The 27,277-nt window shown below is 41.6% G+C and overlaps 1 protein-coding gene across 4 annotated transcripts; it reads right to left on the reverse strand.

The window, feature by feature from the left end:
- Positions 1-405: 405 nt before the first annotated feature.
- LOC121723726 (THAP domain-containing protein 1-like) lies at positions 406-26,495 on the reverse strand. Of its 4 annotated transcripts, XM_042109743.1 has the most exons (13): positions 26,317-26,495; positions 25,550-25,923; positions 14,019-14,164; positions 13,008-13,088; positions 12,811-12,901; positions 6,010-6,167; positions 5,765-5,926; positions 5,398-5,676; positions 5,227-5,307; positions 3,250-3,743; positions 2,918-3,135; positions 2,412-2,650; positions 1,989-2,317 (listed from the first exon to the last, which is right to left on the reverse strand). In XM_042109743.1, the coding sequence occupies exons 5-10, from the start codon at positions 12,896-12,898 to the stop codon at positions 3,690-3,692; spliced, it is 822 nt and encodes a 273-aa protein (XP_041965677.1). In that variant the 5' UTR covers positions 12,899-12,901; positions 13,008-13,088; positions 14,019-14,164; positions 25,550-25,923; positions 26,317-26,495; the 3' UTR covers positions 1,989-2,317; positions 2,412-2,650; positions 2,918-3,135; positions 3,250-3,689. The 4 variants fall into 4 exon arrangements, with proteins under 4 accessions (XP_041965666.1, XP_041965655.1, XP_041965677.1 ...); XM_042109732.1 differs by lacking the exons at positions 5,227-5,307; positions 5,398-5,676; positions 5,765-5,926; ... (4 more) ...; positions 25,550-25,923; positions 26,317-26,495 and adding exons at positions 406-879; positions 983-1,145; positions 1,439-1,563; ... (1 more) ...; positions 12,363-12,364; positions 18,981-18,992 and having other exon boundaries at positions 2,063-2,317; positions 3,250-3,670; XM_042109721.1 differs by lacking the exons at positions 5,227-5,307; positions 5,398-5,676; positions 5,765-5,926; ... (4 more) ...; positions 25,550-25,923; positions 26,317-26,495 and adding exons at positions 406-879; positions 983-1,145; positions 1,439-1,563; positions 1,811-1,979; positions 3,865-4,025 and having other exon boundaries at positions 2,063-2,317.
- Between the last annotated feature and the right edge of the window lie 782 nt (positions 26,496-27,277).

The following is a 27,277-nucleotide window of genomic DNA, read 5'->3' on the forward strand; positions in this document are numbered from 1 at the left end:
CCCTCTGCATCTCTGTGGGGAAAAGAGCAGCTAAGGTAGGGTGCCAGGTGATATTCCGGAACTTGTACCTTTGCTTCCAACTCTTTTACCTTGGTCCAGGCAGGGACCCTCTACTGAATCTCTGTGTGGAAACAAGCACCCAAAGTCGGGTAGGGTGCCGGGTGATATTCCGGAACTTGGACTTCCAACTTTTTACTTTTACAACTTTTTTGAGTTTTACTAATGTTTTTTGAGTAAAAAAAAAGCTTTTATTACGTTTTATCAACTTTTTTATTAACTTGGACTTCTACTTCCAACTTATTTTACTTTTACAACTTTTTTTAAGTTTTAATGCTTTTTGAGTCAAAAAATAGCTTTTATTACCTTTTATCAACTTTTTTATTGACACAGTTGTTGGATGTACAACTTTGCTTCAATGGCTTTGTTACCATTAAAAGAAATACAAAATTAAAAGTTTAAATAAAACTGAAACCTAAGTCGCAATTATTGTCCAATGTCCTTGACTTGGTTCTTGCTTTGTTTCCCCTGACTAGGGTTAGGCTTCTCCTGGCTCCTGGCTGTCTTCACTTGAGCTATGGGACTCAAGCTCACTTTCTTTCTCCTCCACACCCACCTACTCAGACCCTGAGGAAGAGGGTGAGGAGTTCCCAGACTCACTTGACTGAGACTCTGCTTCCTCCTGGTCCTTCTTCCCCTGACCCTCCTCTGTACAATCTGAGGAAGAGGGTGAGGAGTTCCCAGACTCACTTGACTGAGACTCTGCTTCCTCCTGGTCCTTCTTCCCCTGACCCTCCTCTGTACAATCTGAGGAGGATGGTGAGGAGAAGTTCCCAGACTCACTGGTCTGAGACTGTGCTTCCTCCTGGTCCTCCTGGATGCCTGGCACATCATGGTAAGGATTAAAGTACAATTTATCAGACACTTAGAAAACATATCATGACAATGGTTACAAAATCAAGAAAACAACAAAAACGAGACCCACTTGGTAGATTGATCGATCGACTTAGGGATCTCAATATCTCCAACTTGAAGAATGGGGACCGTTTGGCTGTGAACTCAGGCACATTACCTGGACTCATCAAGTCAAGGGCCATTGCTTGAGAGACTTGACTCTGCCCATCTTCAAAGGGAAGTGTGACCTCTGTCTGTGGGAGAGAAAGAGCTTTATGGATATAGAAAATGTTTACATCATCTTTTTGGTAAAGCACTTTTAAGGATAAGCATCTAAACAGTAGTGCAATCATTAAAAGTGCTTTACCAAAAAGCTGATATAAACATTTTCTATAAATTTGCATTTTGTTGTACTTGTTGTCCTTACTTGAACAATGACAATAAAGTTGAATCTAATCTAAGTTGATAGGAACATACATGGGTTGATATTGCTACGCTCAAAGCTACTGAACTCAGACTGTGCTTCCTCCTGACCCTGCTCCATTACCTCCTTCACCTGACCCTCCTCAGACACCTCTGCATTTGTCTCCTGGTCCTGCTCCATTGCATCCTGATCCTCACCGTCACCTGAATGATTTATTGTCACCTAATCCTGTGTCTCCTCTGAGACCCCTGGCACACCATAATAATAATTATGATAATAATAATGATGAGCTTTATTTGTATAGCACCTTTCATACACAGAATGCAGCTCAAAGTGCTTTACATTTGGAACATGTAACACAATAATAGAGTCAGTCAGTCATTATCATTACCATGGTGAGGATGAAGCTGTTTCTCTGCATAATTCACCAGACACTTAGAAAACATATCATGACACTGGTTACAAAATCAAGAAAATACCAAAAACGAGACCTACTTTTACGTTGCTTGACTGAGGCCATTAGGGACCTCAATATGTCTAGCCTGATTGTTCGGGTCTGTCTGCCACTGGCCTCAGGCACATAGTATAAGCTGGCAGTCTTCGGGTCATGGGCCATCGCTCTGCAGACATCCTGCCTTTTGTCGAATGGAAGTGCCACATCTGTCTGTGGGAGAGAAAGAGAGAGAGAGCTTTATGGATATAGAAAATGTTTTTAACAGCTTTTTGGTAAAGTTGATAGGAACATACATGGGTTGAAATGGCTATCCGTATATCCTTTAATGTTGGAGTGCCTGGAAGTCCGCATTCCCCCCACATACGACCCACAAACACTCCCATTCGTGTCATTTCATGGCCTGTTGAATTGAAAAATAATGTTTCTGCTTTGTCATAGCCACGGAGGCTGGGTCTCAATGTGGAAAAGTCCTTGAGATTCTTGAATAGATCTTTGCCAATGCAGACCTTGGCAGCCCCAAATGTCTTTACGGTTTTGTGCAAGGGTACCTGAGAAAATGTACAGGTATAAGTAAAGACAAACTTCACCAGACAGGTTGCTAGAACTTTGCATGTATGCACTGGCCGCATTTGATGTACTCACCGTAATGGTAAAACTGCCCTTGTAGGCCTCTGCCTTTTCGACATCCCCTACCGTCATGCCCAGGAAGATGCACTTTCTGTGGCCTGTTGTTGCCACCATGCCCCCCACCAACAGACCTACAACGCGATGCAGCCGAGATGGATCGGCTGGATTGTCTTTTAGGTCCTTCAGATTTTCAGGCAATAAGGCATTGGTTTGTTGAATGAAGGCCAGCAGTTGTTCAGGAGGTATGATTTTCGCTGTAAGAGAAAGCAGTATACCATGTTGAGACTAAGTATAAGTATATATACTCTTTTGATCCCATGAGGGAAATTTGGTCTCTGCATTTATCCCAATCTGTGAATTAGTGAAACGCACTCAGCACACAGTGAACACACAGTGAGGTTAAGCACACACTAATCCTGACGCAGTGAGCTACCTGCTACAGCGGTGATCAAGGGGGCAGTGAGGGGTTAGGTGCCTTGCTCAAGGGCACTTCAGGCGTTCCTACTCAGCATACAGCATACCTCTTTTATCAGCAACTCTTCGGAACTCCTGTCTTTGAATGACAACTCGGGGCCCTAAGCATTTTTTCCACAAAGACAACTTTTCCATTAGGCAGGCAATTTTTTTGGGAGTGAGCCTAGAGCTATGGAGTTTCATGAATCTCAAGAAGGCCTCAATGTCCAAAATCATATGCACCTGACTGGTTGGCTTCAGTCTGCCATTCAGACTTGTAAGGTATCTTAAGAAAAAGAAATGGAAAGGAATATATGAGGACTTCAAATATGGGCTGTATTTTCAAAACGTTAAAGTGTATTGATGTTTCATACTGAAGATAATAGTGAAAACAACAAACCTATTTAGTTTGTGGATATCATTTAGGAAATTGAAGCTCTTGTTGATGTCCCCCCCCCAGGTGTTGAAGGCTTCGTCATGCTGGGAGAGGCCAGTGGAGAGATCAGAGGAGGGAGTGGAGATTGATCCACAGGCACAGATGGGGAAGGAGGAGGGAGTGGTGTGGAATGCTCTGATGGAGAACGTGGTGGTGAGGAGGGCTGAGGCAGAGGTGAGGAAGGAGCAGACTGCAAACCTTTATCCTTAGCACGGGCCTTGAGGTACTTCACCTCTTTCCATAACATTTTGACCTCTTGCTTCATCGCATTTAGTTGATTTTGCAGGTTTTCAATGTTTTGGTCTGATGGTGGTGGCACGCTGGGACCCGAGGAAGCATTCCCTGATGGTGGTGGCACGCTGGGACCTGAGGTGGAAGCAGCCCTCTCAGCCTCTATCAAGGCCTCAAGAATGGCTTTTTTTTTTGGCAAGCTTTAGGGTCTTTTTTAGGCGTGAACCCTGTTAAAAGATAGATAGATAGATAGATAGATACTTTATTGAGTTAAGATTGTGTTTCAAATTGTATTAATGTAGCAAAATACATCTTCCAATAACATATGATCAATTGTAAAAGTAAAACCTTTTGTTTGTGCATGGATATTAAATGCTTGTCCAGTCGTGAATATGGCGTACTGGTGCAGTTGGCTATTGGGCAGCACAACTTCCCTCCATACCGTACTGATCTCACCCCAGCTTGTAATCTCCTTTCATGAGCATCAGTAATTTTGTGGACATATTGGAGGTGACGTTATAAGTTCGAAAAGGAATCGAGGCACTTTGGACACTTCTTCTTTTGCTGTTATTGATATAGGTATAAAAGAGACAGAAATATTTTTGACAATATTATTTTAGCTTTTTGATACCCAATAACTGACTTTTATTGCACAAAAGATACACAATTTTCCAAGTCAAGTACATGAACTTCCAGAAAAGCTACACAATATTCTACAACAGCTACATCAACTTCCAGAAAAGCTACGCAATATTCCAAAACAAATACATCAACTTCCAGAAAAGCTACACAGTGTTCCAAGAAAGCAGATATACTGAGATATGTCCCTACCATTAACTTCCAGAAAAGCTACACAATATTCCACAACAACTACATCAACTTCCAGAAAAGCTACACAATTGTTCCAAATAAACAACATCAACTTCCGGAAAAGCTACACATTATTCCACAACATCGACTTCCAGAAAAGCTACACAATGTTCCAAATCAACTGCATGAACTTCCAGGAAAGTTACAATACATTCCAAGAGAACTACATATGCTTTCAGAAAAGAAGATGTAATGAGATATATCCCTACCTTCATGGTCACAATTGTGGAAAAGAATGATGAAGTGCCAAACCTTGCTATTTATACAGACGAGTTAACCCGCCTCCTATTTAGAATGGGCCAATTATGTTCACTACCAGAAAAGCTACACAATTGTTCCAAATCAACTACATCAACTTCCAGAAAAGCTACACAATATTCCACAACAACTACGTCAACTTCCAGAAAAGCTACACAATGTTCCACAACAACTGCATGAACTTCCAGAAAAGCTACGCAATGTTCCAAAACAACTACATCAACTTCCAGAAAAGCTACACGATGTTCCAAATCAACTACATGAACTTCCAGAAAAGCTACACAGTGTTCCAAAACAATTATTAACATAAACATCCAGGAAAAATACACTATGTTCATCTAATACAGTACTAATAGCCTTGGGCAGCTTTAGGTGGTAGCAAAGGTGAATTAAAGACATGAGTACTTCAGTAATCAAACATTTTAATGAAATATGTGTACAGTTTTGACATCAATCTTCTTCTTTAACCATCATTCGAAGTCTGTTACGAACATTTTCAACAGATATATTCATCTTTCTGCACATTCTAAGAAGTGCTGGGTTTTTTTTAAGGGTCTTTTCAATACTCCGTTTCCTGATTACCTTTTTCTGGATGTCAAATTGGAAGGTCAGTCTGAGCATGGCTAGGAATTCTGGCGAAAAGCACAAACTTCTCCTACGACACTGTAAAGATTAAGAGGTCAACTATTAAGCAGAAGCCCATGTGAATTCAATCAATTAATTATATGATTACCTCCACAGGTCATGTCTTACCTTTGTAGAAGTTCTGGCAGGAAGCAGTTTGCCAGAGTGGAGTTTCTTTGTCACTGTAACTTTCTTCCTATTCTTTTTCTTGTGTCCTGTCTTGCTCTTGCTCTTTCTATTCTTCTCTTTTGTTTTCTGAATCCTGCGAGCCTTCTGAGGGATCTTTTTCTTTTGCTGTATTGGGAGGGGCTGAGGAGGACTTTTCCTTTTTTCCAGCAGCTGGGAGAAATCTGTATTTATCAGAATGTTCTCAAGTTCATCCATCTCTGGGTCGCTGTCACTCTCGACCTGTGCAAAATATAAATGATTAGGAACTAAAGCACACTGTAATAAAAGGGTCAATTCCGACAATGCAACATCCATGAATTCTACTCACCGTATGGAATACCTGGGACTTGGGCTGCTGGTAAGGTGGCATGATCTGAGAGAACCGGTCACCCTCATCTGCTGTCTCCTCATCCAATTCATCCTCTAAAGAACATGGTTTGAGTTCAGCATACATCTTTTGGTCCTTTGATTCCTCAGATGTTGTGGGTACCTGTCCAGACATACGTGTTATAAGGAACTGCACGTTGTGATGTACATTTAATGTGAAAATCAACTTCCAAGAATTCTACTTACCTCTTCCATGTTCTGGGAGTTATCTAGCTGGTTATTGGGATTAGCCAGAGACAACCCAATATTTTTCTCCAGCTTCTTTTGGGTCTGCTTCACCTGGCGGGATTTGGCTGTCCTAGTCTGTGCTTCCTCAATCCGCTGCATGACGATTCTTGCAGTGTCTATGGATTTGAATGGAGAAACGGCATTATTTATAGCCTTAGCTCACCTACGTCATAGATAATACACCACGCCTCCTAATTTGAATAGGCTATTATGTTCACTACAAGAAAATCTATGCAATGTTCAAAACCACTACATGAACCTCCAGAAAAGCTACACAATATTCCAAAACAACTACATGAACATCCAGAAAAGCTACACAATATTCCAAAACTTCTACATGAACTTCCAGAAACGCTACATACAGTGGGCATCGCTTTCAAATGACCACTTCATTCGCGCATTACGCGGCGTGAAGCTGCGTGAAGCTTTAGTACCACTTTCAGCCACTGTGCGTCGCTCTGCCACTGTACATCGCTCTGCCTGCCGTCCCTTATATAATTGTTGCCGAGAGTAATCCCAGCCTACGAATTCAATAACAAAATAAATCATGCATAATTAAACATTACCTCGATTTAGGCTACTTGGGTATGGCTTAAGGCTTGACTACACGAAAATCGAAATCGAAATTTGCTGTCTACATTATTGTCAGTGTTGGGGTTAACGCAACTACGCAAATCAAAACAGTGGTGTGATAATTGAGCCAGTAGAGAAATAACTGTTCAGAATTAATCTGTAGCCTTGGGTAGGCTTCTGCAGAAAACAATGTTGTTGCCGATTTAATACTATCTGGCGACGTTTTTAACAGGCTACGCAATAGAGGCTTAGACAACTATGACCCACGTTTTGGTTTCGTAAATTAATTTGCCCTATTTCTTGACTGCAATGTAGTCAATTGACTGCTTGACATGTCATTTTTATTTTTCTGTACGATAGTTACATCTGCTTTATGCCGCAGAATTACATTAATATTTGGCTGACTGCAGACGCGCCACTTCCCTCCCCATATTCCAATATTAAGATAGTAGCCTATACAAAAAGCACTTCATACTATCATAAAAAAAATAGTTAAAACGAATAGCTATTTGCAATTTGACAAAACACTGGTCCTCATTTTGCGAATGCGAGGACGATATGAGCCTGTTGCATTTAGTTAGATGTCCGAGTCACGCATAATGTTTGAAAACCACTGGCTCGTAATCACAATAATTTAACACACGACAGTTGGATAACCTACTTCATCATGTCCCCATGCCTACATTTTTGTGAGTAGCATAGAGATCGTTAAAAACAATAAAGTATGGCTCTCCGTTTGGGACATCGAAAACTTATATTTTTAATAGACTACCGTCGAAGATGCTGACTTGCAAAAGCCTCGGGATAACACGTTATCTCCACTATCATCAGTCATGCCCCTTGATCAAAGTGGGGAATGAAATAAAAGTTTGATAACCACTGGCTTAACAAGTTGCCTGCAGTCCAGAACACAGAATCTATTGCAATATTCTGATGATCGGCGATGATATCGGCAAATGTTTGTTTTTCAAAGTAAGAATTTCACTTCACCATGCACCTTCGACAATACCTGGCCTACCTGGTATCATTACAAACATTATTCTGTGTCCTAAAACTGGCATATTTTATGGCATTGTGTCATGTAAGTTCGTTGCAAAATCTAGAGAAATGTGTGAGGTGGTCAGCGGGGGACAATTGAGACACACATTGGATTGTGTTATTACTTGAACATTCCACACTATCCACAGCTGTGGTAGGCCTATCAGGGGCAGGAGGATTACTGTCAGCACAGGCTTTATATAGAATTCTTCAACAGAAGGCCTCGAATGTTGTCTTGTTTGTGGAGCGCTTTGCTTCGCTTCTGTAATTTCGGCTTCATTGAAAATGAGGGCTTCCCTCAATGACCCTCCGAGAATAAATAAAGGTTGAATGAATGAATGAATGCAGGCTTGCCCAAAATAAAGGCATGTGATTTGCGCAGCCTACAGTAAATAACAGGCCCGCCAGAATGTGCGTTATGATGCTTTTTTACGAGCAAGATGTTTTTGGTACCCTACGCGCACTGCATGTTCTTAAATAACAATGATCATCAGTAATATTCGACCATTAATTTGGGTAAATGGGCAAGCGTGACCACCTTGATTGGCTGATTGGCTGATGATTGTAACGCGGGCATGATTCCAAACACCTCCCTTAAGATGATGAGTGACAGGTCTCAGAATGCGTGCGCTACACAAGGACGGAAGATGATGAATAACTGGGGCCGTAGGCTATTCACAAAGGCTTCTATCTTACTACTAGGAGTAGGCTACTCCTAAATCGCACTTAAAGATTTTAGATTGGAGTTTTCTCTTAAAAGTTATTCACAAAGCCTTTCAGACAACTCCTAAACTAGGAGTGAGTCTTCGTGGCTATGGATGACGTCATTACTCATGCACGAGCTTGACTGAAGTGACCACCTTGATTGGCTGACGATTGTAACGCGGGAATTCCAAACACCTCTCTTCCGATGATGACTGACAGGTGACAGGTCGGAGAATGCGTGCACTACACAAGTAGTGCGAAGGACGGAAGATGATTAATAACTGAATAAAAAGGCCTAGCCTAAATGAATAAAGAGTAAGGCAAAACAAATAGCTTAGTAGCCTAATGGAACATAGGCCTATGGATTGATGCAGTAGACTACCTTTGCAACATTATTACATTAATCTGTCACCATATCCCTAGGCTACGTTTGCAAAGAGGAGAACATTTTAATTTGATTCACAATGAAACGTTACATTTCATTTACATGTTAACAATGAGTAGTTTGTGTTGTTGTTGGTGGGGTTATTGCATCCCTTTTATGAATGCAAAATTGTTCCCTCGCGATTGGAAGCTCCTGTTGCGCATAGGCTATTTCAAAACATCGCAACGTAAAATGCCACAAAAAAGCTGTTTATGAATAGGTCTTAGTGAGTTAGGAGTCCTCTCGACTTAAGCTGTCCCAGACTTAGGTGCTACTTTTAGGTCTAAAATGTTTCGTGAATTACTTTTTGTGAAAAAATTAAGAGTCCTAAAGTTAGGAGTGACACGCCCATTATTTTTAGGAGTTGCTCCTAAATTCGCCAGTTAGGAGCTACTTTTAGCCTTAAAATTCTTTGTGAATATGGCCCCTGAATAAAAAGGCCTAGCCTAAATGAATCAAGGCAAAACAAATAGCCTAGTAGCCCAAAGAAACATACGGATTGATGTAGTATCTTGTAACATTATTAAATTATTCTGTTACTATGCCTACGTTTGCAAAAGAGAACATTTTAATTTGATTCACAATAATGTTACATTTAATTTACATGTTGACAATGATTAGCCTTGTTTTGGTTGTTGTTGGCGGCGTTATTGCATGTTAGTTATGCCTACAATGCAAAATTGCTTCCTCGCGATTGGAAGCTCCTGTAGCTGCATAGGATTTCAAAACCGCAGGTTTGTGAATAGGTCTGTGAGTAAGGAGTCCTCTTGACTTCTTTTAAGCTGTCAGAGGTGGGAAGGTGTGGTTTTTTGGGGGAAGGGCCGGATTAACTGGGCACAATTGTCTGATGGCCCCCCCCTTCCCCCCAGCCAACGTGAATCGGGTGGTTAGTTAATAGGCCTATCGTGAAGATTTTTCCTGCCATCTAAGGCACGAGCGCATCTGTGAGGCCAAGCCTCACCAAGTAGCTCGTTTGTTTACAACTAACATTCCATTTAATTAAACTGCTTTATAGGCTATGCCGAAATAGTTTTCAACATTTTGAATATTAGTGTCGGGTGAATTGAAATGTTCTCAGAGTAGCCTTATGGCTGAAAGCTGCTTGGGATCCTCCCCGTCGAGCAATATAACCATACAAACGCGCTTCCTGCACTCATTGTTTCAAAAGGAGTAATTTTGGCTTGGTATGCCCAATGAAAATAAATTAACGCAACACAACACACATCGTAAAACACTGAAAGTTAATATTTTGTGACTAGCAACATTCATCTGTCCTTTGTCAAATGTATTATGTTCCAAGTACCCTATGCGTAATTCTGCTTCATAAAGTTGAACAAATACATTTGCTTATTTCACAGAAAAATATAAATAGCCAGTCTACAGTGCAGAGTTGGTAAGTTATGGTAGGCCAACTTGCAGTGAACATACAAAGAGGGGAAATTATTTCTCTTGCAGCGGAGTAGCCTCAGGTGCGCACGTAGACATAAGGCCGAACATGCAAGCGCCAATGAATCGTGCTCACGGCAATCGCGCCATTAAACTTAAATAGGTTAACATCACTCTAAGTTCGCCTTCAAGCAAGGAAAACGATGATTTGAAGACATCTGCTTCGTTGGAAGGGCAAGGGGTAGCAACAGGGCAACACAGAGACAGGCCCGATGGCAGAGCTGTTATGAGAGTATTAAAATATGGGATATTCTACGGGAAAACATTAAAACGGCAAGACAGCGGGGAAAGTTAAAATACGTGATAAACACGGAAAAAGTTGGCATGCATTGTTTCGGTCCCCGTGCACAGGGATTATTTGTCATACTATTAATCACATATGATTATTTGTGAAATTGTGCAAACAGGCGCAACACATTTGAAAAGGAAGGACTGGTAGCATGCAAGCTCACGGGAAAGATTGATTTAAGAATGTTATCACAAAGTGTGTGGCTGTGGCGCGGGCGGAAGACAATTGGCAGGGGAGGGTCATGTCTTTTTTTAACAATTCTGTCGGAGGGTCATTGAACAATTTCTAGCAGGCAAGAGAGGGTCTTGCCTGCTAGAAATGCAGAAATGCTTCCAACTGAAGCACTCAAAATTCCTCCGGTGGTCCCTTCAATAAATAACGATCAGTCCCTAGATTGCTGCTGGGCTATATGTCTTGGTTCTGTTAACAACTTATTGTCAAACGCATAGCCTATCTCGCGGTTGCATCCATTACAAACAAACATGCAATGTGAACGTCTGGGATTGGGGAGAGCACTAAATGCTCTACTGAATAAGCACGAAGTCAAACCTTTAAATGAAAAACACTCTTTAATAATCCAAAAAAATAAACCGCTAATGAAGTAAACTTGTGACCATCAAAAATCGTTTATCGCTCGTAACTCCGTGATACCAGGACGTAACAGGAAGGCATTTGGCTGAGCAACGGAGGTTAATATGCTCCATGTTTTGTCCAAATGATGACTGTCTATCATCGTTGCACTCGGAGAAAACCGGAATGTTTCATTCGTCCCCGTTTCAATCGTCCCGGTTGTACCTACTCAAAACGCAGATAGAACCTTATTATTCTAAGGTAGCGAAATAGCGTTCAGCATGATTCATGCCCAATTAATTCCCCCTGTTAAAGTGTTCGCCTTTGTAGTTTGGTTTCGTGATAGCCTATAATAAACGGCTTATGGCCAAATATGTGAAAACGTTAAAATACAGTAGGCGATAAACCCGGAAAAAGTTGACAGTGATTTTTTCATAATCACTTTGGAGGGTCATAGAAAAATGTATTGCTGGCGAGGGAGGGTCACGTCTTTTTGGACTAATGCTCCCCAAACTCCTCCGGTAGCCCCTTAAATAAATAACGAACAGTCCCTAATGAAGTAAACTTGTGACCATCAAAAATCGTTTATCGCCTGTAGGCCTAACTCCGTGATAACAGGACGTAACAGGAAGGCATTTGGCTGAGCAACGGAGGTTAATACTCTATATTTTGTCCAAATGATGTCTGTCTATCATCGTTGCACTCGGAGAAAACCAGAATCTTTAATTTGTCCTGCGTCTCTACGGCTGCAAACGGGATTCACTCGCAGTTAACCAAATATTTCTTTATTAGGGCAGGCATATTTCTGGCTATTACATTATTTCTAAACCAGTCTGCTAAAGTCTGTAGTGAGGTCTGTGTAGGGTTTTCCAGGCTCCATTTCTTTTTACGAGACACCCTGCTCACTTGAGCCATCTACCGGTTGTTTGGGTTGTTGCAGCGTCTCACTGGAAAAATACAAATTAAAGTCGCGTGATACCGCGTGATCCCACGCGCGGACCGCGAGTGAAGCTGGCCAATTCGAAGCACTGCCCACTGTAATATTCCACAACAACTACACGAACTTCCAGGAAAGTTACACAATGTTCCAAATCAACTACATGAACTTCCAGAAAAGCTACGCAATATTCAAAAACAACATGAACTTCCAGAAAAGGTGCACAGTGTTCCAATACAATTTCCTAGAACTTCCAGAAAAGCTACATGAACTTCCAGAAAAGCTACGTAATGTTATATCTAATCTAATACAGCTAATAGCCTTAGGACAGCTTTATGGATGCAAAAGTTGAATTAAAGACATGACTACTTCAGCAATCACTATTCAAATGAAATTTAGATTTATTTTAATGAAATATGTGTACAGTTATGTGACATCAATCTTGAACTTTAACCGTCATTCAAAGTCTGTTACAAATATTTTCAACAGATATATTCATCTTTCTGAACATGTTCCAAAACAGCAACCTGAACCTCCAGAAAAGCTACGCTACAAGCCTATTTAGAATGGCCGTTTATTGAGACATCCATTGTAGTATAACAAGGCAACAATGTAGCAAATCATCAGCAAAATGCCAAAAATGACAACAGTCATAGAAAAAGTGAACAGGTCACAATTTCCACAGTTGCATCTGCAAGAGAAAGGAATCATTTTTGAAAATTCACCTGATTAGTAATATGCACAATACCAGTGTATCAAAAGAGGAACTAAACTTGCCTGCAGGACCCTCCATTTTCTTCAGTTTCTTGAACATTTTGGCGGCCAATGGGTACCTCATTTGGGGGAACTGGTCGCACCAGAACATGCACTATGTGGTGAAGCCAGAAAGTAGTATACATTTTCATATTATTTTGACAGTAAAACTTGTGGACATAAATGACTTCATGAAATAAAACATGAAAAGTTCCACATACCTGACATTTCTTCCACTGATTGACTCCTGAATTTCTTCCTCAAAACCTCTAGCATGCATGCACCCCTTCCGCTTGATGCTGCTGACATGTGGGATTGGCTATTTATACCCTTGGTGCATATGTGAAGCGATGTAGTTAAGGAACAGGAACCAATCATAGCTTAGCGTAGTAAATTCCACATTTTCTATATATGCTTCCACATTTTCTACATATGCTTCCACATTTTCAACTCAAACACTGATGACATGTGCATTTTGACATCCTGCAAATCTATTGGTTATTCAAATGACTGGAGCAAATCTATTGGTTATGCAAATTACTGTCTGCACTGCTGCAGGCCTGTGAAACATATAAAAGGGGGATGAATCCAAAGACACCCAACAATGGACAAGCGAATATTCACAGTTTTACTCATTTTACTCGTCAAATGTAGCGGCGGCGTCCTGATCAACTCGACCGACAAGAAACTTGAGGAGAAGGCGGTTGGAGGAAACGCAATCCTGGAATGCCAATTCACCCTCGCCCCAGATGACATTGGACCTCTGGAAGTCGAGTGGACTAGGCTGTCTAATGCTGGACTACAAGAGGACCCAGTAATCATTGTGTTCACTGCCGGGCAGATCTACGATAACTACTACGTGCCACTCAAAGACAGGGTCCACTTCACTTCAACCGATCCACGGAAAGGAGATGCCTCCATTAAAATGCTACGACACCTTCAGATTCGGGACTTACAAGTGCCAAGTGAAGAAGGTCCCTGGTATCCAGAAAATTGTGGTCATCCTCCGGGTGATGCATGCTCCCTCCAAGCCAAGTTGTCACACAAAGGGCACTGCAGAGGTGGGCGGAAATGTGGTGCTGCACTGCAATGCCCTGGAAGGTGCAATCCCCATCGACTACAACTGGCAGAGAGCAACCGGACCCTACACACTACCATCCTCTGCCCGCTTAGATGCTGTTGCAGGCAGGCTCCACATCCCAGGTGCAAAAGAGAGTGACTCAGGGACTTACCACTGCATTGCCAGGAACCGGGTTGGAATCGAGGAGTGCTTTTTGGAACTTCGGATTATTCCTCCTTCCATGGTTGGCATGATTTCAGGAGCTGTTGTGAGCATCCTCCTGGTCCTTGCTGTGGTCATCGTCATCATCTACCGCTGCTGCAAGTGCAAGAAGCACATGGTGGAAGCAAATGACATTAGAGAGGATGCAAGTCCCCCGAAACACAGAAAATTGACCTCTGAAATGAGTAAATAATAAAAATAACATGTTAGAAAATTCTTTGACTTTGAATAAAAAAGAATATGAAAAAAATAATGAGAAATAAATGAAAAAATAATAAAAAAAATAACTAAACAATGTTATTTGTTTTTCTTTCAAATATCTTTGAAAATAAAATTCTTTAATAAAACACAAAATGGGGAAATGAGCACACAAAGTCAGGTAGGCATAATGGTGATATTCCGGAACTTGGACTTAAACTTCCAAGTTTATGACATACATCTAGTCAGGGACTCTCGTCTGAATTTCTGCAGGGAAATGAGCACACAAAGTCAGGTAGGCATAATGGTGATATTCCGGAACTTGGACTTCAACTTCCAAGTTTATGACATACATCTAGGCAGGGACTCTCGTCTGAATTTCTGCAGGGAAATGAGCACACAAAGTCAGGTAGGCATAATGGTGATATTCCGGAACTTGGACTTCAACTTCCAAGTTTATGACATACATCTAGGCAGGGACTCTCGTCTGAATTTCTGCAGGGAAATGAGCACACAAAGTCAGGTAGGCATAATGGTGATATTCCGGAACTTGGACTTCAACTTCCAAGTTTATGACATACATCTAGGCACTGAATGTCTGTGGACAGAATTGCACTGGATTGGTCCTCCTCCCTAAAACCACACCCCTCCCAGCCCTGAAAGGGTATAAATACAAGCTCCCTAGTGTTACTGACCACATGGAGAAGACGACATGGATAAGCAAGCCAGAAGCCAGAAGCCAAAGTTGCTAGAGGCCGGTGAGGGAAAAGACCCGAAGCAGAACATGGACCCGAAGCCAGGGGATACAGAGAGCGGATGTCCAGGCTCAGGAGGCGGCAAAAGTGGACCTCCGAAGAAGGTGTCAGGCGGCGAGGGAAAAGACCCAATGCCGAGAATGGACACGAAGCCGGGAGATACAGAGAGCGGATGTCCAGGCTCGGGAGGTGGCAAAAGTGGACCTCCAGAGAAGGTGTCACAAGGCACCCAGAGCGAGAGTTGGAAGCCTCCCGGTGGCCCCACATCACGCCCGAGTTCACCGACCCCAGAGGATGATCTGAGGTTGGGGGTTTCGTCGACTCAGTCTCAGGATGAAGAAGTGCCCAGTGTTAACACGAAAGTTCCCCCTAACTGGGGTGATTGACTATGGTTGATTGACTCCTAAGTTTACCTTTTTAGTTTGTGTTTGAGTTTGCCTGTTCAGTTTGCCTTAAAAAGTGAATAAATGTTCAAAGAAAAATAAAGATACTGTTAAAAAATCAAAAGTATTACAATAAAGGAAAATAAAAACAAATGAAAAGGAAAAAGATTCATCTTTGAAAACTGAGAGATATATTTCCTTTAATAATGCAGCATTTAAGAGTGAGAACCAGGGTTGATTCCTGGAAGTTGATGGTGCTTTGTTGCACATATTCCGGAACTCGGACTTCAACTTCCAAGTTTATGACACACATCCATGCAGGGACTCTCTTCAAAATTTATGCGGGGAAATGAGCACACAAAGGTGGGTAGGCAGCAAGGTGATAGTCGGAGTGTGGGACTTCAACTTACAACATTTTTACCTCCATCCAGGCAGGGACTCTCTTCTGATTTCCTGCGGGGAAATGAGCACACAAAGGTGGGTAGGCATACCCAAAGGAGTCAATTCCGGAAAGGCTACCTTCACTTCCACATATACTACCCGACATCCAGCCTTAAGCACCCTTCCAACGTACATTTCTCTCCCGACTGATGCACTCTTTTTGAGGGTTCATGGTTGGGGCACACGGCCATGGAATGCCTACCCATGGTATACCTACAGGAGTCAGTTCCGGAAGGGATACCTTCACTTCCACATATACTACCCGACATCCAGCCTTAAGCCACCCTTCCAACATACATATCTTGCCCGACTGATGCACCCTCTCTGAGGGTTCATGGTTGGGGTTCACGGCCCTAAAGGAGTCAGTTCCGGAAGGGATACCTTCACTTCCACATATACTACCCGACATCCAGCCTTAAGCCACCCTTCCAACATACATATCTTGCGCGACTGATGCACCCTCTCTGAGGGTTCATGGTTGGGGTTCACGGCCCTAAAGGAGTCAGTTCCGGAAGGGATACCTTCACTTCCACATATACTACCCGACATCCAGCCTTAAGCCACCCTTCCAACATACATATCTTGCCCGACTGATGCACCCTCTCTGAGGGTTCATGGTTGGGGTTCACGGCCCTAAAGGAGTCAGTTCCGGAAGGGATACCTTCACTTCCACATATACTACCCGACATCCAGCCTTAAGCCACCCTTCCAACATACATATCTTGCCCGACTGATGCACCCTCTCTGAGGGTTCATGGTTGGGGCACACGGCCCTAAAGGAGTCAGTTCCGGAAGGGATACCTGAACTGGGGAAAACCTGACCCCTTGTGGCCATCTGGTGAGAGTACACTAACAATTTTTAAAGACTGGAAAAAAATAGTTAAATGTTATATTTTTTGAAATAGGTCACAAATACAAACAATAGAAATATAAAAGTATCTTTTAATTTTTTGTACATTTCTATGAAACATTAGGCATTAATATGGAATTCCAGAATTTCTACTGGAAGTGCGCGGAATTTTGAGGCATCCATTGACATAACATTGGATGCGCTAGTTGATTTCGCTAACCTCGGAACTGCGGTGGAAAAATTCCACAAAAACTACCAAAAACTCCAAAATTTCGACATGGAATTCCATAATTGATCCACCTTGAGCATAACCCCAGCCCTAACCCTAACCTCTCCCCCTGTCCCTATTCCTAACCCCTACTCCTCTTAGCCCCAATCCCCTACTACACAGTTATCGCACATTTCTCAGTTATTACACATTTATTACACAGTTTTTGTTTGTTTCCTCTATGTTCCTTTTTCATTTATACTACCCTCCGGCACAAGACAGTTTTCCCTCACTCCCAGCACCAGTCTGTTCCGACCCAATTGGCCAGCGCACTCTAGGCGATCTTGCCCCCAAAAGATCATTTTCCCTTCACCCAACCACACAGTGGTCCGAAGCCCACGTTGGCGAACAGGAGTAAGCCTGCACCCCACACCTCCGAGGAACAAATACCCCGTCTAGCCTTGAGGCCATGCCGCGTGGATTGGACCACGTGCCCCCGCCACCCAGCCCCCGCCACTCGAAATGCATCCACCAACCCGTAGGCGGCGCACAGGTCCCTCCACACCCGGAACCCCGCCCCCCCACCCCACTCAAATCCTCATTAAAATCCCCCCCAACTACCAGCACCCTGTTGGTGTGGAACAAAGGCTCCAACGCCTTGAAGAAATCCCCCTTCCCCGTTTTCTCACACGGCCCGTACACGCATACGAGCCGCAGTCTAGCCCCCCTCCAGCCCTGCTGACATAACTATGGTTAGCACTAGCTTAACTGCAGATACCCTTATTATGGCAGTGGTTGTAACATATAATAGCATTGTAATAGCCTAGAAATCTAGACGCACCCTAGCGGCAGCAAATTAATTTGCTCAGCCTGTACGTCTAGTATCAAATCATAGGGATTTCTACTGGCTGACGCCGTGGACGTCATCCAATCACAGCACTCTATTTTGTTAGAGAGTCTTAAGACGGGCTTAACAGGATGACGACAGTCCTGCGACGTGAACAACAAGGAAGGTGGCTATGGCGAATGAAGAGCTGTTGTTTCAATCGGCGTTGGCGTCAACTTTGGAGGAGTTGGACTTGTGCTTTTCTTTGAAAGTTGAGCAACACAATGCACTTAAGTCATTCCTTTCGAAGAAGGATGTATTTGCCGTTTTGCCGACCGGATACGGATATGGTCGTAGCGCTGGCCTATTGCATGCCTAGGCAGTTTGAAAGACAATTCTCTGCTCGCCCCTTGGATTAAGCGAGGTGAATGGTTCGATTCCAGACTATACATTTCAATGATATAGGATGGCCCGCCAGGCTAGCATTGTAATGCACCAGGCTTAACTCTTACGTACTGATGACGAAAATTAATAAAAGTATCATTTTTCTTCACTGAAACCCCGCGAAAACGTGTTTGTAAGTCAATGAGTGTCTAAGCCAATCAATTAAATGGGTTTTCCTTGGATATGTGTTGAATTTTTGCTATTGGTTAGATTTTATATTTTGTGATTGGTTGTCAAGCGCCGATCGCGATATTTTAATATGGCGAGTAATAACAAGCGACCGAGGTTCAGTGGTAGTAATGACGTACAACAGGTTATATGCGAAATATATGCCTCGGACGACGATGATGAAGGAAATGCACATCTGGGGATGTCAAGTGATGAAGAAAGTGATCTTGATCATCAACTTTTGGAGCAATCAAGGTGAGTGAAATGAAACGCCAGCTACGACACATCTTCATGATAGTGTGAAATACTGGAGTATCAAATCTTTGTATCATGGCCTTTGGGCACGGAGTATGATGCAACGAACACGCTTCAAGGCCCTTATGGCTTTGCTACACATTGTGGATCCAAACACCTGGCAATAAGCTCAGAAAAGTACATTCTTTTGTCAATGATTTTAAATGCAGATGTCTCAGTTTGTATCAGCCTAGTCAAAATCTTGCAATTGATGAGAGAATGGTTAAATCCAGGCACCGTTCAGGTATAAGGCAATACATCAAAGACAAACCAACTAAATGGGGAATACAATTATGGGTTTTAGCAGATAGCTGTAATGGGTACACGTTAGACTTTGACATTTACATCGGAAAAGCAGCAGGGGCAGAGATTAGTCAACATGGACTTGGGTATGATGTTGTAATGAAACTGATTCAACCTTTTATCAACCAAGGATATTTCCTTTATTTTGATAATTTCTACACATCATCTCAACTTGTGAAGGACTTATTTGCTCTGGGTGTGCCAAGCAATGGAACTGTCAATGACATAAGAAAAGGGTTTCCTAAATGTCTGACAAATGGAAAAAAGTGGGGTCAGAGTGTCTCGAGGAGCTATGCACTGGGAAAGGGATGGTCCTGTTCTTACACTTCAGTGGAAGGACAATAAAGTTGTGTATCTTCTAACGACAATAGACCATGCCAACAATGTTTTGGAAGTACAAAGGAAATCAAAGACAAATGACAAGTGGGCAGCTATAACTGTGCCACAACCACAGGCAATAAAAAGGTATAACATGTACATGAATGGTGTCGATCGGTCAGATCAGATTCTAGCAACACATAATGTTCTGCGTAAATGTACACGTTGGTGGAAGACCCTATTCTTCCCTATAATTGACATTGCTGTGGTAAACAGTTATTTGCTCTTCAAACAGCAGCAGGCCGATCATCCTAACATTGAGGAGTTACAGAGGTGTTCAAAGTACAGTCTAGTGGACTGTAGAGAGGAGCTAGTACGGCAACTCTGTGGTTTAGTGGAGTATGATGAGCCCCCTTCTTATAAGTACAGCACCCCTTCCCCCCCCCCTCCGGATCAATATGAGACAGTACATATGCCCATGTTTTCTAATGACATAAAACGAAAACTGTGTGGTGTGTTACAGAGAGGGCAGGGGGCAAAAGCAGGTGTACTCTTACTGCAGTGCACCTCAGTGTGGGAGGTATCTTCATCTGACAAGGGTAAGGAACTGTTTTGCAATTTTTCATAGCAAGGACTACCAACACTGAATCTGTTGGGTCACTGCAACTGTTCATCTGTTTTTAACAGTACATATGTGTGGTGTGAGAGGGTAGGGGCCAAATCTGTAGTGTAACTCTGTGTGGGAGGTATCTGAATCTGTAATTTTCAGCAACACTGACTCTGTTGGGTCATTTTAACTGTTCATCTGTTTTAACAATCTAAACTGTGTTAACATGATTATTACACATTGACCAAAAAAAACATGATTATTAACCAAAATAATATGTATGAGATGAAATTGTAAGTTATTTTTTTGATACAAATGTGATTGTATTGATATTGCAACTCATTTTGATAATAAAACTATATAATGGTTATTTAGGCTCGTCTGTATACATAATTTCAAAATTAGTTATTTAGAGTTGCTGTCACCCAATTGCTACCAAACTTGGTATTTATTTAGCCAACAGGTAAATGCAACTTTCTGCTATTTCATTTTTTTTTATAACGTTGTGTTTCACAAACTCAAAAAATGTGTCCGGAATATGCAAATGTTATGCAAATGTATGCTAATTAGCATATATAAATAATACATAATTGTCATGTCAAACATATATTTGTGTAGCCTAACTATCTGGCTTCAAGAGAAAATGGATAGTTCCTTTGAGATATGCTTAGGTCACCCACAGCAGAATGAAATATCAAGGAGTCATTTTTGGCCTATTTTGGCCCTGTCGGGAAAGAGTTAAATCGTAAAATTGTAACTGTGTTCTGTCCTTAATGCTTATGGATGGAGCTAATATTAGCCTACTATTCATAATTCTCATTCTGACTACAGTGCATTCCAAGACTCACTGTTTAATTATCTGCTAATGGTGTGCTGGCCTTAGAAAAATACAGGTTTACAATGAAAAGACCTGAGGTGCGTTCAACTTTCAGTTTGTTTTGAGTTTTTGGGGAGGTAACATTAACGTTAAGCTTTGTTCTCCGCGAACATACAGTGGAGCTGGACGTGAACTGAACGAAGTGTTACCGTTACATGAATGGGCTGTTTACACCAAATCGTTCAAATTTAACTGTTAAGAGAAAACTTGTTCGCCACTGTTTGCCAAATTTGAAAGCACCTGATGTTTTTTATAGACTTCACTTCATAGACTTTTTATGCATTGCCTGTTACACGATTAAAAGTAAGAAGAACATGTGTTCTCCTGAGCACTCCTGCCTTTCCCCCTTCCGGGGACCTGATCATGGTGTTGTTGGTGAAGTGCCTAGTGCATTGGCGAACTAGCTGGTTAGCTCCTTGAGCTGCTATACGTCAAACTGGCGTCAGCTCATCGCTGTTTTTCATTAAGGAGTTGCGGCTGCTGGGTGACGTGATTTGTTCAGTTTGGAACAGGGCCGGTCCCTCGTTATGATTAGGCATATTCTGTGCAGCATGAAGGTAAGCTCCTGCATTTTTTGATGCTCGCCTACGGTGTAGACCTACAGACAGTTTTTATCCCATAGTTATATGGACTAACTATACCATTTGTATTTTTATAGAGACGGCACATTTTTACCATTAAAGATTGGCCATTGGTGCATTGCCCGCCGTCACCTAAGGGCTGCTGTTTTGTCTCTGTTCCATTCGATGAGAGGCGGGTGGGGGGGGGCTAACAGTCTCAAAGGGGGGAGTCATCCGTACTGATATCACCTGGTGTGTCTGACGTGAATTTTCGTCACATGTTGCAGTGCGTGTGTTGCAGTCGTTTGTCATAACTTGTTTGCAGTGCAGTGTAAATTGCATGATAGATCTCTCTCTCTCTCTGCTGTCCCACCAGTGATTAAGCCTCTGTCCAGTCTTATGTCATGTAGCTCCATTTTTACAATAAATGTATATATTTTTTAGTGCTGTCAGTTAAACGCGTTATTAACGGCGTTAACGGAAACCTATATTAACGGCGTCAATTTTTTTATCTCGAGATTAACGTTCATTTTGGTGTAACAAACTGTTGCTTGCTGTTGCAACAACTAGTAACGTTAGAACAACTACAACACCACACCGATCTAGCCAGACCGGAAACTAAACAATACGCACTGACGAATGGAATGGAACGTTGTATGTGCTGAATACACGCCCCCTTTTAGGGGGAAGATGACTGATATAATGGAAATCTATGCTGCATCAAAGTGGAGAGCGAAAAGTGCTTATAGTAAACTTACTAAATCTTGAAACAAACATGAATTAAAGGCACAAAATAAGGTTGGTGTAAGAGTTATATGTGTGTTTATGGGATTAATGTGACCATGTTCCTATGTTTTGTTCTCTCCAGTTTATTAAAAGGAGTGTCACGAATGTATCGATAGGCACAGTCAAACTGCCCGTGGCTGACTATAATTAAGTTCAGCAAGCTTAACTTTACATGTCATATCAACTAAACATAAGTCACACATTCATTCTATCACTTGTAATATGAATGTAGCCTATTTCCTACAACTAGGTGAGATAATTAGCTATGTTATACTGAAGTTCCACAGTTAGCTAGCTAGCAAGCAGTGTCACAGTGTCAAGATGAGCAAAAATGCAAAACAAAAACTGTTCAAAAAGAAAATAAATAGGCATCAAGTTGCCAGGCTATGTCTCAAAAGACCCTGCACACTTAACCAGTCCACAATTCTCGTAAACAGTTCTCTCTCTGCACAGACCCTTTGCAACTGAGGCCATGGGGCCTAATACAGCCTTAGGCTAGCTGTAGCCCCTCCCACTAGATTGCCCCAATGCTAACAAAAATCAATTAACCAAATAATCACACAATAATAACCAAATAACTAGATGTACCGCAGAGCGGTAGAAAATATGACCGCCGCCCAGTCCAGCACATTTTTTCCACAAAAAGAAATCACGCTGAAAGGCCTATATGGTTCTAACTGTCTCACTAAATTGCATTATCCACACTCAATTCTCACTGGTATCTGCTAGACAACAAGTACCAAAACATGATTAGTTCATAGATTTCACATGTAAAATTCATTTTATACAACCCCACCTCCATCTTGCCTGTTCATAATTCTGAGAAATTCTTGATTGTTTGTGTTATGTTTATGTTATGTGTGTGGGTGTGTGTGCCTGCGTATGTGCCTGTGCATGCAAGCGTGAGTATGTGTCATACGTATGATTACTGTGAATGTATGTGTGTGTGTGTGTGTATCTGTTTGTGCACATGAAATGGGTTAACATGACCCCTGGAGGCAAACATACGGAAAAAAATGGTCATCCTAGGCCCTACAGTTCTCAACATATTCACAGAGAACTGTGTCTGCCCTACCCTCCTTTCGGGGGGTCCAGTCCAGCGGGGGGGGGGGCTACAGATCAAAACAAAAAATGACGGTTCCATGCTATCCATGTGGGGGTACATGCCCACCAAGTTTTGTGTACCCCGGTCTTTCAGTGTCCCGGGAATCCTTGTTGGTATACGTCACTAAATGTACACATAAATTATTTTATTGAAATGAATGAAAGTACACAAAACTTGGCATGCATTCGGAGGGTGTCATAATAATCCTACACTTTTAATTTCGTGCAGTTTTGACCTTGTCAGCCAGAGATATTGTGATGAAAACACCTAATTTTTTGCTTTTTAATTTTTAACTAGGTCGCGCTATACATGAAATAAGTGGTAATGGGATGGGTTGATATGCCCCCTTAAGACCAACGTACAAAAAAAAGGTGGACCTCCTAGGGCCTACGGTTCTCGAGATATTCACAGAAAACTGTCTCCGGCCACCTACAGGCCAGTTGGTGTATAGTAACATAAATTAATTTATTGTGTGGCCCCCCATGAACGGAATTCCACAAAACTTGGCGTGCATACAGAGGGTGTCATAATGATCCTACACTTCCAATTTCGTGCAGGTTTGACTATGTTAGGTCACAGATACCTTTAATTACAACACCTCATTTTTACTTTTTTGTGTTTAACTAGGTGGCGCTATACATGAAATGAGTGGTTATGGAATGGGTTGACATGGCCCCTTGAGATCAACATACAAAAAAAAATGGTCCTCCTAATCCCTACGGTTTTCGAGATATTCACAGAAAACTGTGTCTGCCCTACCCTCCTTTCGGGGGGTCCAGATCAAAACGAAAAACGATGGTTCCATGCCATCCATGTGGGGTTACATGCCCACCAAGTTTTGTGTACCCCGGTCTTTCAGTGTCCCGGGAATCATTGACGGAAATTTGGGCATGCGAAAAAGAAAAAATCTGACTAAACCTATATGACCTAAACTAAACCTTCGCTGTGCGGCGGTCATAATAATAAACACATCACAGTGCAGTGTAATTGAATGAATAAGATTTTTTTATATATATATTTTATATTTTATTTTTATTAGTAAGATTTTTTATATATCATTGGTTGATCTCTCCCTTTTGTGATGTTTTTTTTTTAAACAAAGTAGACAAAGACAAACACAACAATTAACTCATGGTAACAACCTTGTATTAAAAACACAGATGACAATCTATTTGTACATTGAAACACTAGGGAACACAATGTTACTGTTAATATTTCTATTCTGAGGGAACAACAGATGGACAAATGTTGCATAGGGCACAGCACACTCTTGTCAAGAGGCGTAGGCTCTCCTGGAGTTGCAGTCTGGCAAAGATAAATGGGTATTGTGCTTTGTAAAATGGTGTACTTGTTTCTAACAAGACCAATCACCCATTCAACGTGGATTCGAACAGCTGATAGTCCCCTTGAATATTCAAGTTCATTTGGATGCAGCTGTTGTTTCCCTTTAGTGAAGGCAGGTATTTTGAGTTGAGCACTGTACAATCCCACTGAATCTGCTACTGTGAACCCTTGATCTGCTAGGACCAAATCACCAGGTAATAGATTTTCCAGGTATCTGCTATTCTCTGTAATACTTCCTCGTCCTCCCCAACCATAAGACACAAACGATATGACTCCCTGTGGAGTTATTGATATCAAGAACTTGGCAGTATTGTGATGCTTATATTGGGATTATGTTTGTGCAGTATGAAGGTATATTGGGTGCAAAAGTGGCGAGCACATTTAACTGCAGATTTTGGATAGGATTTGTGTACCTGTAAAAAGGATTTGTGAACCCGTAGCCCCTGTTTTGTGTAACAAGATATAAAAAAAATATGTACAACTTCAACTTTACTGTTACACATTTATGACTTTAGTGTGCACATGCAAAATCTGCAGTTTAATGTGCTCGCCACTTTTGCACCCAATATACCTTCATAGTGCAGGGGCTCTCAGGTTTTTAGGTCGCTCAATGAAAATTTCAAAGCAGTCTATTATGGATGTACAATTTTTGTAATTACTATTTTGGAAACACATGGGTAAACTAATTAGACTCTGTTTCTTACTGGGCCACCGTATGAATCTAGACAATCTCTCATGCAAGACATTTAATGTACTGTTAAAAATTCGGCTCGCACTAGGCTTTGACACATGGAATACGTATACCAAGAAGTGCAGTGGTAAATTCAGTCTCTTTCTCATTAATGTCATTAAAAGGCTTTGAAAGGGAGACATTCCAGAGAGTCCAACCTTGAGAAATTCTGACACAAAAGTGAAGACAACCATCAATTTGTCATAAGATAGAAGGCCAGTTAAGTCCTGCACCATGTCATCATTGTCTTTGAAGCTTTCCTGACTGAAGGATAGCTTGCTCACCATTTCCCTAAGATGATACACCTCTAACCTCAGTGCATTACAGTCTTCGGTCAGTCTTCTCACCATTGTTTGGCAGGCTTCATTAGAGCATGCTTCACCGCTCTCAGCATACACAGTGTCTTCTTGACAGTAACTGTGATCAGCATGATCTCTACCCTCCTGAGCCGAGGTATCTCCATCGTCATCAACCGGACTGCTGTTCTCTCTGGGTGCCACCACTCCAAGATCCTTAGTCAGACTTCTCTTTCTTTTGACAGCTTGAGTTTGCTCAAATTTGCTGTAGCTGTTTATTTTTCTTTGCCTTTCCCCAGGTTTGAGATAAGCAAACAAACTGGGCACATAGTCTGGGTGTAAAGGATTCTCACTCTTCTGACCTACAGTGGTAGAATAAGATATAATGACACATTAATGAACAGTGTTTGACACACAGACTTCAGCTCTACCAGAAATAAGTAAAGTTAATCTACTAAAATTAACTAAAGCAGTACAGATTAGTGGTGATGAAATAACTATAACTCTTCTTACTTTTAGGTAGCTAACATGCTAGCGCTAGCTAGCAGGGGTTGAAATTAACTTTTCAAAATATGAACATTTGCCAGCAACTTGGTAAAATCCCCAAGCCAATCAATAGTAAACCAATGGTAATATTTTACTGTGTATTTGAAATACACCAGCCCCTGTAATATTTTACCAGCATTTAGCTGGTGCTAATTTCCACCCCTGCTAGATAGGTTGCCTAGAGCTAACGTCAGTTCAAGTCAACTTACCCGTAATAAAATGCTCATTGCACAGCCTGGAGTGTTCTGTTGGCGTCCATTGATCCCTTTTAATTGCAGCTATCCATTTCTGTCTCCTCTCTTTGTTCTTGGGAATGTTATAAAATGTGTGTCCATCTTTATTTGACTTGCTGTTATTGCAGCCCACAGCACAGCAAATAGATGGCATGTTTACTTTAGCGTAGGTTATCTAGTGCTTCCGGTCGTTCCGGTCTCAGGATGGTCCTCAAGATGGCGCTGCGATTCATGTGTGGCGACATATGGAACGCATGAATATTTAAAAATGGCGCTGGGGAGGGATTAACCTTCGAGATTTGTGAAAATATGTGGTGTGTATATGTGTAACGTAGTAAATATTAAAGTAAACATGTTGAAAAAGTTATTTTGTTTGAATAGATTGTTAGTATAACATTAGCGGACATTTTATCAGACCTTTTCATGGCGTAATTAGTGACATTTAAATACGCCAGGAAATGGCGGCAGATTTAAAAAAAAAAAAAACAAAGCGTGTTAGCTTGACGCCTAGATATGCAATAGTCATAAACAGAGCCATATAAAGGTAGAGTTGCGACAATGGGTGTTCAAAATTAGTTAAGGTCACGTGGTTCATGTAAACTTCAAATAGTTCCCGGAAGTGATTGATGGATTAGAATACATTAAATAGGCTACTGTTCAATGATAGACAGACACACGATTTTGGGTAATTGACAGTAAATAAATGCATATTTATAACACAGTGTAATTATTGTGTAAAACTATGTAGTTATCCTACCATTACAACAATATTAAATTAAATTCAAGACCTTATATCTTAGCCTGCTATATAAGGTGACCTTTTCCGTCCTTTTACGTATGCGTCACTTAACATTAATTTCTGTACAAAATCAAGACGGGAGATTCTTTAGAAAACGCAATTGCAACCACCCCATAAGTGTATCTAAATTATCGCTAT

This window comes from Alosa sapidissima, chromosome 1 (genome assembly GCF_018492685.1).
Source record: "Alosa sapidissima isolate fAloSap1 chromosome 1, fAloSap1.pri, whole genome shotgun sequence".
Lineage (NCBI taxonomy): Eukaryota > Metazoa > Chordata > Actinopteri > Clupeiformes > Clupeidae > Alosa > Alosa sapidissima.

Coding starts and splice junctions, on each gene's coding strand:
- LOC121723726 (XM_042109711.1), bottom strand. CDS start 26,494: ATGCCATCTATTTGCTGTGCTGTGGGCTGCAATAACAGCAAGTCAAAT. Junction 25,924..26,316: donor CAATGAGCATTTTATTACGG/GTAAGTTGACTT, acceptor CTACCACTGTAG/GTCAGAAGAGTGAGAATCCT.